This window comes from Plecotus auritus (genome assembly GCF_963455305.1).
Source record: "Plecotus auritus genome assembly, chromosome: 4".
In the NCBI taxonomy this organism is placed as follows: domain Eukaryota; kingdom Metazoa; phylum Chordata; class Mammalia; order Chiroptera; family Vespertilionidae; genus Plecotus; species Plecotus auritus.
This window is the reverse complement of record NC_137775.1, coordinates 132436391-132451548: the sequence shown is the minus strand read 5'-3', so window position 1 is coordinate 132451548 and position 15158 is coordinate 132436391. Positions and strand designations below refer to the sequence as shown.

The 15158-nt window shown below is 39.3% G+C and overlaps 1 protein-coding gene across 1 annotated transcript in view; it reads left to right on the top strand.

Annotated features, from left to right (window-relative positions):
• Window positions 1-14907, top strand: part of MTPN (myotrophin) — a 60646-nt gene extending 45739 nt beyond the window's left edge. Inside the window, exon 4 of the mRNA XM_080666879.1 lies at window positions 11663-14907. Coding sequence (XP_080523005.1) covers window positions 11663-11749 — 87 coding nt within the window. The 3' untranslated portion in view covers window positions 11750-14907. The remainder of the gene's footprint in view (window positions 1-11662) is intronic.
• The last annotated feature ends 251 nt before the right edge of the window (window positions 14908-15158 follow it).

Below are 15158 nucleotides of genomic sequence, written 5' to 3'. Positions count from 1 at the left end.
TAATTCACTGTAGCATGTTGTGGGGAAAGAAGAAATATTTAAATGTTTACTTCTGTTATTGCTGTTTTAAAGATGTTAAGTTAGCTACAATTTAGAATTTAGACAGATAAGCTATGTTTAGTGTGTGTTTATATTCCATCCTTTATAAGGACATACCACTCAACTTTCTATATATATAAGAACAAGAATTATTTTAAATAGAAAAGAATGAAAAAATCAAAATCTTATTGAAATTTTCGTTTTAAAACATAATTTGTTTCACTTTTAAATTTTAAAAAAATGGCAGCATATTAAAATTATTATAAATTGTCATTTGTTATATATGAGAGGGAAGTCCAAAAGAAACTTTGCTTTTTTGTTTTCCATTCTTTCCCCGTTTCACACTTCATCAAAGAATCTTTCTTCTTAGAAAGTCTACTGTAACCTTACAACAACAGAAATATACATATACATATATATATGACCACTGATTATTATTTTTCCATTTAAAAATTATTTTTTCTTTTCTTTATTGATTAAGGTATTACATATGTGTCCCTATCCCCCCATTACCCCCTCACCCCCCTGGTATCTTTGTCCATCGGTTATGCTTATATGCATGCATACAAGTCCTTTGTTTGATCTCTCCCCCTTACCCCCACCCTCCCCTATCTTCCCTCTGAGGTTTGAGCATCTGATCGATGCTTCTCTGTCTCTGTTTTTGATCATCAGTTTATGTTGTTCATTATAATCCACAAATGAGTGAGATCATGTGATACTTATCTTTCTCTGACTGATTTCGCTTAGCATAATGCTCTCCAGCTCCATCCATGCTGTTGCAAATGGTAGGAGATCCTTCCTTTTTATAGCAGTATAGTAGTACTCCATTGTGTAGATGTACCACAGTTTTTTAATCCACTCATCTGCTGATGGGCACTTAGGCTGTTTCCAAATCTTACTGTGAATTGAGCTGCTATGAACACAGGGGTGCATATATCCTTTCTGATTGGTGTTTCTAGTTCCTTGGGATATATTCCTAGAAGTGAGATCACTAGGTCAAATGGGAGTTCCATGCTTAGTTTTTTTGAGGAAAGTCCATACTATTCTCCACAGTTGACCACTGATTATTGAACAACATATTGTTTTATTGACTCATAGCTGGTTCAGACCACTCTTAAGTTAACTGCTCCTGCTTTGGAGATAAATGAATGAGATATAGAACAAAGGTTTACTCAGTACCTTTCTTTTACAATAAGTCAAAATGTTTACTAAGTCTTAAATACAACTGCTATAGAGCAAGGGTGGGGAACCTCTTTTCTGCCCAAGGCCATTTGGATATTTATAAGATCACTCACAGGCCATACAAAATTATCAACTTCAAAATTAACCTGCTGTATTTGGTCAACCATTTATTTGTATTTGGTCAACCATTTAATTAACTCACTCCTAATGCTTGGCAGGGCCAGGCCAAATAATTTTGCAGGCCGGGCATTCCCAACCCCTGCTCTAAAGTAAAAAATATTAAAGTTAGTTTGCTAAGAAAATGTAGAAAACCACCTTATCTGATAGCATTCATGTTTTGTTCAATATTTTATCTGCTACATTTAAAAAAATTCATACAGCCATTTACTGATAATACATGAATACCCCTCTCAGATACCACCAGCATTATCAAATCCTCAAAGTGGCATTGGTGCAGATTTTGCTGTTTGAATTGAGAATCAAATGTAATACTGTTCCAGTCAAGATGGCAGAGTAGGTAAACACTGTACTCACCTCCTCCCATGACCACATCAAAATTACAACTAAATTGTAGAATGACTATCATTGAGAACCATCTGAAGACTAGCTGAACAGAAGCCCTATAACTAGGGATGTAAGGAAGAAGCCATGTAGGGACTGGTAGGAGGGGTAGAGACAGAACAAGCAGGTTCCACACCCTACGTGTGGGGATTAAGAATTGGGATGTGTTTCTGGGCTGCAGAGGTCCCCCCTGAGGAGCAGGGATCCCAGCCCTAGCCTGGGGCACAGTGCTGGGAAGAGGAGCCCCATGACATCTGGATATGAAAACCAGCAGGGATTACATATCACAGTGATATGGAGGGCTGCTAGAATCCCAAGTATTTTTTCCTCTTGAGGGACCCATGCAAAGATTTGGTGGCTCACAAACTTACCCTAAGCTTGCAAGAGTAGCAGTTCAAAAAGCACCAGAGATATATGGGGGAAAACTGAATTAACTCAGCTCATATCATGGTGCCCACCCAAGGGTCTCAAGCCTGGCACCTCAGTACACAGCATAGCCTTTCCCAAGAACCTCCAAGCACAAGCAGCAACCATATGCAGATTACTTTGTATTTCCTACTGGTCACCCTAAGCTGGATACAAACAGCAGTTGATCTGGACCTGCACCAGAGCTCTTCCTGAGAGGCTCCAGAAACAACACACCCAGTAGCTGGCTTCAGACGACACCACCCAGCCACCTCCACATCCATACACATGAAAGGCAGATTGGCTGGCACCAGAACCCCAGTAAAGACTCCCGCTCCACGGGATCAGCCCCCAGACAACAGCTTGTCTACTGTAGTCACCAACAGCCCTCACAGCCAGTCAGCCTGAGAGTCAATCCCACCCACTTATGTGCCAACAGAAATCAAGGCTCAACTACATCAGGAGGGTGCACACACTCACATAAGGGATGGCCTGGAGCAACTGCCTCAGGTGAACAGGGAGACTGTGCCACTGGGCCCCATAGGACACTGCTAAGATGAGTAGAATAAGCATGTCTACCTAATACATAGAAACAACACAGGGAGTCAGGCCAAATGAAGAGACAAAGAAACATGTCCCAAATGAAAATACAGAACAAAACTTCAAAAAAGAAATGGAGACAAGCTATCTACCAGATACAAAGTTCCAAACACGGATTATAAGGATGCTCAATGAACTCAAGGGAAGAATACATGAACTTAGAATTTCAACAAAGATTAAAAAAACATGTATAAATGAAGAATACAATGACTGAAATGAAGACTACATTAGAGGGAATTCACAGACCACTGGTTGGTGACCGCTGGATTAGATGAAGCAAAGAATTCATTCAGTGATCTGGAAGACAAGGTAGCAGAAAACACCCAACCAGAACAGGAGGGGAGGGGAGGGGGATAATTTTTTAAAATGAGGATAGTTTAAGGGACCTCTAAGGTAACATTAAGCATTCCAACATTCACATCATAGGGATACCAGAGAAGGAGAAGAGAGAGTAAGGGATTGAAAACCTATTTGAAGAAATGAGTGAAAATTTCCCTAACCTGGGGAAGGAACTAGACATACAAGTCCAGGAAGTGCAGAGAATTCTAAATAAGAGGAACCCAAAGAGGCCTGTACCAATACACATTAATATTAAAATGTCAAAGATTAAAGACAGAGAGAGAATCTTAAAGGAACAAAAGAAAAGCATTTAGCTATATACAAAGGAGCTCCCATAATACTGTCAGGTGATTTCTCAATAGAAACATTTAGGCCAGGAGAGATTGGCATGAAATATTCAAAGTAATGTAAAGCAAAGACCTACAACCAAGATTACCCAGCAAGGCTCTCTATCATTTAAAGTCAACAAAGAGTTACAGTTTCTCAGATAAGAAATATAAAGAAATTAATAACACTAAACTAGCATTACGAGAAATGCTAAAGGGACTTATTTAAGCAAAAAAGATTAAAAATATGAATAAGAAAAGATAGAAATAAAAATATTTTCACTGACAAAGGCAAATAGTAAAAATCAGTGGCTCAACCAACTACAGTACAAAGGTTAAGAGGCAAAAGTCGTAAAGTGTGTAATTACAACAGTAAATTAAGAAATACACACAAACACAAAAAAAGTAAATAATGACAAAAATATATGGAGCAGGTAAGTAAAAATGTGTTTGAACTTAAGTGGCCATCAAGTTAAAATAGACTGCTATAAACATAGTTTGATAAATATGAAGTACATGGTAACCACAAACCAAAAACCTATAAGAAATTTATAAGAATAAAGAGAAATAAGTCCAAACACTACACTAGAAAGTCATCAACATACAAGAAAATAGGGAACACAAAACTACACAATCAGAAAACAATTAAATGGCAATAAAATACATACCTATGGCAATAAAATACATACCTATCAATAATTATCTTTAATGGAAATTTATTTTTTAATGAAAGTATATGAGCTGCCTACAAGAGACCCACTTCAGATTGAAAGACACGCAGACTGAAAGTAAAGAATAGAAAAGGATATATTATGCAAATAGAAAAAATAGCTGGGATAGCAATACTTGTATTAAAGACAAAATATACTTTAAAACAAGGGCTATCACAAGAGACAGGAATTTCGTAATGATAAAGGGATTAAAGAGGATCAACTCCCATAAACATTACACACCTCGTGTAGGAGCACCTAAATATATAAAGCAAATATTGAAAGACATAAAGGAGAAATACATCTATTATCCTAATAAAAGGGTAATATGCAAATTAACTGCCACTCCGTCACAAAGATGGCGGCACCCATAGCCACAAGATGGTGGTGCCCAGTCCTCTTAGCCCCACCGAGTCCCCCAGTCCCGGGGGGGGGGGGGAGGGGCGGGGCGGCCGCTGAGAGCGGGCAGCGTGAGCGGCCTGGCAGAATGCTTGTTTCGTCACCTCAGCGACAAGGCAAGTATACCGTGCCCAGCAGCAGATGGGCCTCTGGGCCATGGAGAACCTATGGGCAGCGGGCGCGGAGCAGCCAGGCCCCGCAGAGAGCTGCTGGCGCACAGATTCATGCACAGGGCTACTAGTAGTAATAATAAGGGACTTTAACACCCCATTGACATCAATGGATAGATCATCCAGACAGAAAATCAAGGGAACGTGGTATTAATGACATATCAGATCAGAAAGACTTTAATTGATATTTTTAGGACATTTTACCTAAAAGCATCTGAATATACATTCTTTTCAAGTGCACATGGAACATTTCCCAGGATAAACCACATTAGGCCAGAAAACAAGTCTCAATTTAAGAATATTGGAATCATACCAACCATCTTCTCCAATCACAATGATATGAAACTAGAACTCAATTACAAGAAGAAAACTGAAAAACACAATGACATGGAGGTTAAACAACATGTCATTGAACAATGAATGGGTTAATGCGATCAAGGAAGAACTGTTTTCAGTTCTTGAGAAAAATGAAAATGAAAACACAATGACCCCAAAGCTGTGGGACACCGTGAAAGCAGTTCTAACAGGGAAATTTAGCAATGTAGGCCTACCTCAAGAAACAACAAAAATCTCAAATAGATTATTTAACCTTACACCTGATGGAATTGGAAAATAGAAAAATAAACAACACCCAAAGTGAGCAGAAAAAAAGGAAATAATAAAGATCAGAACAGAAACAAAGTAGAGGCCAAAAAAAAAATAGAAAAGATTAATGAAAACCTGGTTCTTTGAAAATATAAACAAAATTGGTAAACTTTTAGCCAGATTCATCAAGAAGAAAAAAGAATGCCCAAACAAATAGAATCAGAAATGAAAAAGACATGACAACCAACACCATGATATACAAAGTATTATAAGGAAATACTACAATTATATGCCTATAAATTAGACCAGCGGTCACCAACTGGTGGTCCGTGAGGTCCAAAAGGTTGGCGACTGCTGAATTAGACAACATGAAAGAAATTGACAAGTTCCCAGGAAGAGACATTCTGAACAGACCAATAACTGCTAACAAAACTGAGTCCATTATCAAAAAACTCGCAACAAACAAAAGTGCTAGGTCAGATGTCTTTAACTTTTACCAAACATTCAAAGAAGAATTAACACCTATTCTGCCCATACTACTACAAAAATTTGAAGAGGGAAGACTCCCAAACTTACGTTACAAGGCGAGCCTTACCTTGATAACAAAACAGACAAAGACACTACAAAAAAAAAAGAAAATTATGGGCCAATATCCCTGATGAACATAGATGTAAAAATCCTCAACAAAATATTAGCAAACTGAATTCCTCAGTACGTTAAAAAGATATTACACCATGACCAAGTAGGATTTATTCAGGGTTGGTTCAATATCCACAAAAATTATAACATGTACCACATAAACAAATGAATGATGAAAATCATATCCATAGATGCAGAAAAAGCATTTGACAACATCCACCATCAATTTATGATAAAAACCTGTCAGCAAAGTGGGGATAGAAGGATCATATTTCAACATAATAAAGGCCATATATGAAAAACCCACAGCTAACATTATACTTAATGGTGAAAAGCTAAAGTGTTTTCCTTATCAGGAACAAGATAAGGATGTTCATTTTCACCACTTACATTCAACTTGGTATTGGAAGTCCTAGCCACAGTAAACAGACAAGAAAAAGAAAATATATTCACATTGGAAGAGAAGAAAAACCAATTATTTGCAGATTATATAATACTAGATAGAACTAAAGAATCCACACATAAAAACTATTAGAACTCTCTCCCCCCTCTTCCCCTCCCACTCTTTCTAAATATCAATGGAAAAAAAATATCCTCAGGTGAGGAATTAAAAAAAAAACCACCATTAGAACTAATAAATGAATTCAGTAAAGTAGAATACAAAATTAATATTCAGAAATTGGTTGCATTTTTATACCCCAATAAACTATCAGAGAAACTACGAAAGCAATCCCATTTACAATTGAATTAAAGAATAAAATACCTAGGAATAAATTTTACCAAGGAGTTGAAAGAATTGTACTCAGAAAACTATAAGACTGAAGAAAGTAATTGAAGGGGATACAAATAAATGGAAGCATATACCGTGCTCTTGAATAGGAATGATTAACATCATTAAAATATCCATACTACCCAAAACAATATACAGATTCAATGCAATCCCCATCAAAATACCAGTGACATTATTCAAATAGCTAAAACAAATAACCCTAAAATGTACATGGAACCACAAAAAACCTCAAATAGTCAAAGCAATGGAGAAAGAACCAAGTTGGAGGTATCACACTACCTGATAGCAAACTATACTACAAGGCTATAGTAATTAAAACAGCATGGTGATGGCATAAAAACAAACACATAAATCAATGAAGTAGAATAGAGAGCCCAGAAAAAAAACACACACCTATATTGTCAATGGATCTATGACAAAGGAGGCAAGGATATAGAATGGAATAAAGACAGTCTCTTCATTAAGTGGTGTTGGAAAAATTGGACAGACACAAAAATATGACACTGGATCATTTTCTTGCCATATACAAGAATAAAAAAGTGATTTAAAGACTTAAATTTAAGACTCAAAACCATAGAACTCCCTAGAAGAAAACATAGGTAATAAACTCTTAACATTGCTTTTAGTAATAATGTGTTGGATATGTCTCCTTTGGCGAGAAAAAAAATAATCAAATGGGACTACATCAAACTAAAAAGTTTTTGCACAACCAGGAAACTATTAACCATCTAGTTCTATGAAAAAATAAAAAGGCAGCTATTGAATGGGGGAAGATATTCGTCAATGATACATCCAGTAAGGGGTTAATATCCAAAATATGTAAGAAACTCATACAATTTAACACACACAAAAAAAAAAATCTGACTCAAAAATGGGCAGAGGACATACAGATGGCCAGTAGACATATGAAAGATGCTCAACATCACTAATCATCAGGGAACTGCAAATTAAAACTACAATAAGATATCTTCTCACACCTGTCAGAATGGCTGTCATCAATAAATTATCAAACAAGGATGAGGAGGATGTGGAGGAAAGGGAACCCTCATGCACTGTTGGAATGCAGATTGGTGCAGACACTGGAAGTTCCTCAAAAAATTCAAAAGGAACTGCCTTATGACCCAGCAATTCCATTTCTGGGTGTATATCCGGAAAAACCCAACATATTAATTTGAAGGGATATATGCACACTACATTCATTGCAGCATTCATTATGTACAATAGCCAAGGTATGGAAAGTGCCTATCGATACACAAGTGGATAAAAGAAGTGGTGGTACACATATACATTGGAAATTTACTTGCCCGTAAAGAAAGTTTACCTTTTGCAATAGCATGGATGGACCTGCAGGGTATTATGCTTAGTGAGATAAGTCAGATAAAGATAAATACTATTACAATTTCACTTGTATGTGGAATCTCAATGAACAAATCAGAAATAGAACTGATGGTTGCCAGAAGGAAGGGGTTGAGGGGCTGGGTGAAAAAGGTGAAGGGATTAAGAAGTATAGTTGCTAGTTACAGAATAGTAATGGGGATGTAAAGTACAGTATATGGAATAGAATCTAGTATTGTAATAACTAAGCCTAAAGTTAAGTGGGTAGTTGAAATATTTGGGCGGGGGTTGCTTCGTAAATTATATGATTATCTACCCCACTATGCTGTACACCTGAAACTAATATAATATTGAATGTTAACTGTAATTGAAAAATGAGTTGTTTTTTGGTGTAATCTGAGTTCTGTTGTGAGTTTGTATTATAATTATTAGAGGCCCGGTACACGAAATCTGTGCACAGGCAGCAGGGGCGGGGGGGTGTCCCTCAGCCCAGCCTACACCCTCTCCAATCTGGGATCCCTTGAGGAATTTCCGACTGCCCGTTTAATGGGATCGGGCCCAAACGGGCAGTCGGACATCCCTCTCACAGTCCAAGACTGCTGGCTCCCAACCGCTCGCCTGCCTGATTGCCCCTAACTGCTTCTGCCTGCCAGCCTGATCACTCCCCTGCCAGCCTGATCAATGCCTAACTGCCCTGCCAGCCCGATTGCCCCTAACTGCCCTCCCCTGCAGGCCTTGTCCTTCCCACTGCCCTCCCCTGCAGGTCTGGTCGCCCCCAACTGCCCTCCCCTGCAGGCCTAGTTGCCCCAACTGCCCTCCCCTGCAGGCCTGGTTGCCCCCAACTGCCCTCCCCTGCTGGCCTGGTCGACCCAACTGCCCTCCCCTGCAGGCCTTGTTCCTCCCAACTGCCCTCCCCTGCAGGCCTGGTTTCCCCAATGGCCCTCCCCTGCAGGCCTGGTCGCCCCCACCTGCCCTCCACTGCAGGCCTGGTTGCCCCCAACTGCCCTCCCCTGTAGGCCAGGTCACTCCCAATTGCCCTCCCCTGCAGGCCTGTTTCCCCCCGAATTGCCCTCCCCTGCAGGCCTGTTCCCCCCCCCCCAACTGCCCTCCCCTGCAGGCCTTGTCCTTCCCAACTGCCCTCCCCTGCAGGCCTTGTCCTTCCCAACTGCCCTCCCCTGCAGGTCTGGTCGCCCCCAACTGCCCTCCCCTGCAGAACTAGTCGCCCCCAACTGCCCTCCCCTGAAGGCCTGGTTGCCCCCAACTGCCCTCCTCTGCTAGCCCGGTCACCCTGAACTGCCCTCCCCTGCAGGCCTGGTCCCTCCCAACTGCCCTCCCCTGCTGGCCATCTTGTGTCCACATGGGGGGCGGCCATCTTGTGTGTTGGAGTGACAGTCAGTTTGCACATACCTCTATTATATAGGATGATTTATATAAATTAAAAAAATACTTTGTAAGCTAGATTTTGGGGGTTGCAGATAGCAGAAACTGACTAACAAGTAGAAAGAATTTTGAAGATATTGGACTAGTCATAGAACCAACAGGAAAGCTGGAGGATCAGGCTCAGAAGAGGCCAGAGGTATGGCAGCTGTAGGACTCGAGAGCAGAAAGTTCTTGACTGTCTCCTCTGGGTGATGCTACAGAAATAAACAGGGGCTCACAACTTCTTGTTCTCTCCTTTGATCTCTCCAGTCAATATTCAGAATCCTGAAATGGATGCTTGAGTCAAATTATTCTTTGGCAAGCAAAGTACGTAGCACCTTGAGTTATGTTCCCAGGAGTCCACACAATGGGACAAATGATTCCCCAAAATGAAATTAGGATGCAGTTATCAAAAGAAGGGAAATGAACTCTGGAAGCTTAAAAAGCAACAGGTGTTCACTGTAATATTTAACTTTGTGTTAATGTAGAATTATAGTTTACAGTGCTAGTCATAAAAACTCAAAATGAAGAATTTGTTTTGAATACAATGATCCCAATTATTGCATTTAACCTATGTTGGAGGATTTACCACATTGAAGTTCTTACAGGTTTCTCTCCCACTTAACTATGAGTTCCATATGTTCCATAAAGCAGTTAAATTGAATTAGAAAGTGAGGAAATAGAGACTTTTAAGATCATATTGAAGAGGACTTTGTAATAATGTCACACTTCCTAGAATTCGTCGTCATCTCCTTCCTGATTTACCTAATCATCTTGTACTTACTTATCAAGACTCAGTGCAGGCATTGCCTCATCCAGAAAGATTTTCTTTGTTACACCCTGTATCACATCCCAGTCTGCGTTACAGGCCATTCATCATGATGCATAACACCATTATTGTTCTCATCCCACTGATTCATACTGGTTGATTTGTCTGTCTCCCACACCAGCCAGGCTGGCAGATTGTCTAGTTTTTCTTTGATTCTCCAGCCCCTTATAATGTCTACACATCAAACATTCAGCAAATATTTGTTAAGTGATTGAATGGATTTGCCAGGGAAAAGGGGTAAGACATTCCATTTGGGAACCAGCATGTATAAAGGCATGGCACATGGTATGTTCAGGAATGGTGAGAAATTCCATAGGATTAAAGCATAGAAAGATTAATGGGAGAAGAGACTGGTGCGTTTGACTAGAGTTGGTCTTTAAAAGAACCCACTATGCCAAGTTTAGTCAGCTCTGTAGGCTAGGCCTTAGGAACAAATAATGAGATTTGGCAAGGACACTGGAGACTATTCGGTGACTGAATTCTGGTTGGGTGGAGCTAGCAAAGAGAACCCTCAGTGGGAGAATAATGCTGTCTCTGGTAGTTAAAGAGGCTCAGGGAGCAAATTCACCTACCATGCACCAGGCACTTTCCTAGGCACTGGGGACACGGTGGTGAGTAAAACGGGCGGGCACGGTTCCTACTCCCATGGAACTTTTATTCTAGTAAAGGAAGACAGATTTAAAACAGTGGATGGACACAAAGTATAGGTCCACATTCCCAAACCTAAAACACCGTGTTGCAAGTAAATGATCCAGAACAGCAGCTTCCAGAAGTGTTGAGGCAGGCTGAAGAGCTTTCATCCCCAGAGTGCATCACAGAGCCCCTCTCCTAGCCATATCCCAGCCACTCACTGCTAAGTGTTTATAAGAATAATGATCCGTATTACACGTGTTCTTTAGGACTCTGTCAAAAATAAAAGTTTTGTAAGCCCCAGATTTTTAAAAATAATGTAACACTTAGGTACACTCCAAAAAGTTGCAGAGAGGGGAAAAATAATTTCGTCACTATGACACTTTCTTTTTTTAGCTAAAGAGATTTTACACTACACCTAGGGGTATTAATTTTTAAAGGTTAATTGGGCAAATACATGCTAGTATAAATAAAAGCCAGTCGTTGCCAATGTTATTGGCAAGTTGTGTGTGTAGTTTACAATTTCTAGTGCCTGAAAAATAATCTGACATTTTTATAACTTAATCTATAACTTTGCCAAGTGTTTAGGGTTTTTTCTTCAATAGGATGAACTCTGTTTAAGTAAGAGAAAGTAATCTAGTCTCATTCTCTTCTCTCAGTTGTGGGCTCATTTAATGATAAAGGCTTTTCCCATTCTTTTCCAGGGTGCTGATAAGACTGTGAAAGGCCCAGATGGACTAACTGCTTTTGAAGCCACTGACAACCAGGCAATCAAAGCCCTACTTCAGTGATGGACGAATGGGCTGACAGCTCTGGAAGAATGACTCTCCTGTGGCCTCACACTGCTGCCTGTCTGTCTGTCACTCTCTATCTGCCAGCTTCTTCAGCTAAATACTTTAGGAGGGGTGAGGGGAGAGAGAAATTCATAACAAATCAGACTACCAGAAAACAAAAAACAAAAACAATGTTTTGGAGAAAAGGCAAAAACTACAATCAGGCTTTTTACAAAGCCTCCTGATCAAGTCGGCCTCTTTTCCATTTCCAAAAATACACAGTTTATACCCAAGGGAGAGCAAAGACACATACCGTAACATTTGACCTTCTCAGCTCCCTAGCTAATTCATTAATTAGATTGTGTCGAGGGTCTGATTATACAAAGGCCAACTCTACATAATTGGTAGCCCTAACTGTGCGAACAGTAGTGGCTGCTGTGATGTAAACTTAGGGTGCTGAGATAAGCAATTAGCTCTAGCCTTCTGCCTTAAGGTGCATTCTGGGGAATCTCCTGGTGTAGTAAAGAGCGCTGCCTGTGGTTAGTGACCAAATCTTCCCTCAGTGACTTTCAGCTTTACGCGAAAGCTCAGTGAAGGTGAGGTGGGGCACACCTAAATTGCTAGATGCCTGAACTTTGGATTTCCTCTCCCCTTTCACATGGATTTCATGTATCTTTAGGTAAAACTGACTAGTTTTATTTATAAAATCTTAAATTTTGGAAGTCTATAGGAGAAACCATTCCAGTATGCATAAATTTTTCTCCTCTAGATTCAAATACTTATATGACATTGAAACACTTTTAAACTTTGCTGGTAGTAAAAGGGGATGTAAAACTAGAATCATAGCCATAAGCCTGTTAGTATCATACAAAGAGAGACAGTTGTCTTCGTACCTATAGTTTTCTTCATTTGCTATTTGAATGGATTGACCCCGGTTATGTGTGGAGAACAAGGAACATTGTTGGAATGTCTCTTTGACCCATCTTGGATGCTGATTACTTATTGCACCAAAGCTATCACTGGGGTGAGATTTACTATTTGGACAGATTTAACCCCCATCTCTTCAAAAATATGCTTGTTACCAGGTTCCCCCAGCTGTTGATAAACTTATGCTAAACATATGCCAGCCCACCTGCACAGTATATTTTTTATTCTTTTCTAAATCATGCAACATAGAAAATGTGACATTTTCAAAATGTACTCTGTGCCCTTAAATACAGCCCTAAGATGATAATTATGACCTGCAGAAAATGTTTAGACACATTTTCAAATGTTTATTTCTTGAGCAGTATGACTAATTAAAGCATATACTTAGTATTTTAAATGCACAATAGCAAAGTTTAAGATTCCTTTGACCTGCCACCCATCTAAGCTTACTAAAAATATTAGGATTTTTCCTTAGCCATGTCATGCAATAACTAAATGTACCTCAAATTTTTAAAAATGGGGTTAGGGACTAGTATTCAGATTGTGGAAAATAAAGAATTATGGATTTTTTTAAGGCAATGTAGCATTCGACAGCAGAGTTAAACTATCAAAGAACCGTCAGGCTGGCTAATAACAAGTCTTATTGGTTGGTTAGTGTGTGGCGTGTGTGTGTGTGTGTGTGTGTGGCGTGTGTGTGTGTGTGTGTGTGTGTGTGTGTGTGTACACGTACACTTTTCCCCGTGAACCCTTTTTTATCCTGTGGCTTTTTTCACTTAAAACTAGCCTAACCCTGTAATTTTTCTTTATCTAAGAAAACAATCACAAAGTGGTGGTTTAAATACTTTGATACATTTGGCTAATTCTGCTGCCTTAATGCAGCCTGTTAGAGTCAGAGTCAAAGTCAGTAATCAGTACTTTATGATACCACTGAACTGAAACCTGGAGCCATCCTCATTGGAGATGGAGGGCACTCTATCAGTCTTGAACCATCAACAAGGTGTTTTGAAATCTTTGTTTTCACCTCTTGGCATAATGTGATCTAAAAGGCTTGGATTACCCTCTACAGTTTTACCTTTACATCCTCAGTGTTTTGTTCTAGTTGGCTATTGCAGAGAGTGCACTGTCCTATCATTCCTGAACCTGGTCTGCTTCCCACAGTCACCTGGTGTAGAAGCCAGGTGACTTTTTGTACAGTTTGCCCTGTGTTCCCTGTGATGCAGTGGAGGCTGCTTCGCCTTCTTCTTTCCCAGCCATTTTGTAAACCCCGTAATTATGAAGCGGTTGCTTGAGAAAATAACATGTAAACATAGAATAGACTGGCCAAGATGGTTTACAATTTCTTTTTTTTTTTTTTTAACTAGGTTATTTATAATGTATTTCTGAACCGCTTGGCAGAAAAATTCACAACACTTAATGTTCATATTTTGAGTAAAGGAATTTAAAACCATGTCTGCTTTTTGGTACTACATACATTAGTGAAAGGTTACGTAAGTTTTTTTTCTCCACTGAAGTAATATATAACATCTCAGCAAAAACCTTGCATGTTCTGTAGTTTTGTATTAAGTCAGTCATTTCGTATGCACTATAGCAATTAAAAACAGGTGTATAAAAACACCTGAGTGTTTACTATGCTATTAATATACTAACAAATTCCCCCTTGCAGCTTCAGACTGGTTATCTATAGACTTACAGTCCAAATACAGCACCTGAGTAAACCAAGTAGTTCTATGCATAGCTCACCTTCTACACCCAGTGGGCATGAAGGGCAGGTAGGTGGGTCAGTGTGTGGAAGCTGCAAGCAAGTAGCCCCTTTATTCATTGATTCTTTCTCCCAAATAATGGAGCTCAAGTCAGTATGTACCTATTTGATTTTTCTCCCTAACACTTCAATTAAGCTGTTTTCTTCCATGCAATATTGCATACTCGGTTGTGTATAGAAGCTGGTGAGAGTGCCCTCCTACATAAGCAATTGCAGTGTTTTGCATGCAAAATTTAAAAAATTTAAATTGTCCTGATTCTATTTTGTAAATGGAGAAACAATCATATCTTTCTAAGCAGTAATAAAGGAAGACTAATGCTTTGTGCATTTTGACATATTTGAGTTCATTTTTTCCACAATGTAATACTTTTGACACAATTGGGTTTCTCATATTATCCTAGTTCATGTACATCAGAATGCTAACTAATACTGTGTTTAAGTTTTGTGTTGCAAGAACAAATGGAATAAACTTGAATTGTGCTACAGCTAACATGTTGGCAGCATTTTTCTCCCTCAGTTACTATTGCCTCCCTTTTCCAGTCTTCTCCACAACTGGACCAGTACTTTGATCAACTTAAACATGTAATTAATCTAAATTTTCTCCCTGAATCACACTTCTAGGGGAAAAAATAAGTGGAAAGAAAAATAAGACATAGGAACGATTTAATTGAAATAAGCTGGCTGCTCATTGGGAAGTTTTGCTTTTGTGTCAGTCTCCTGATACAGATGGTCTTTCTATAA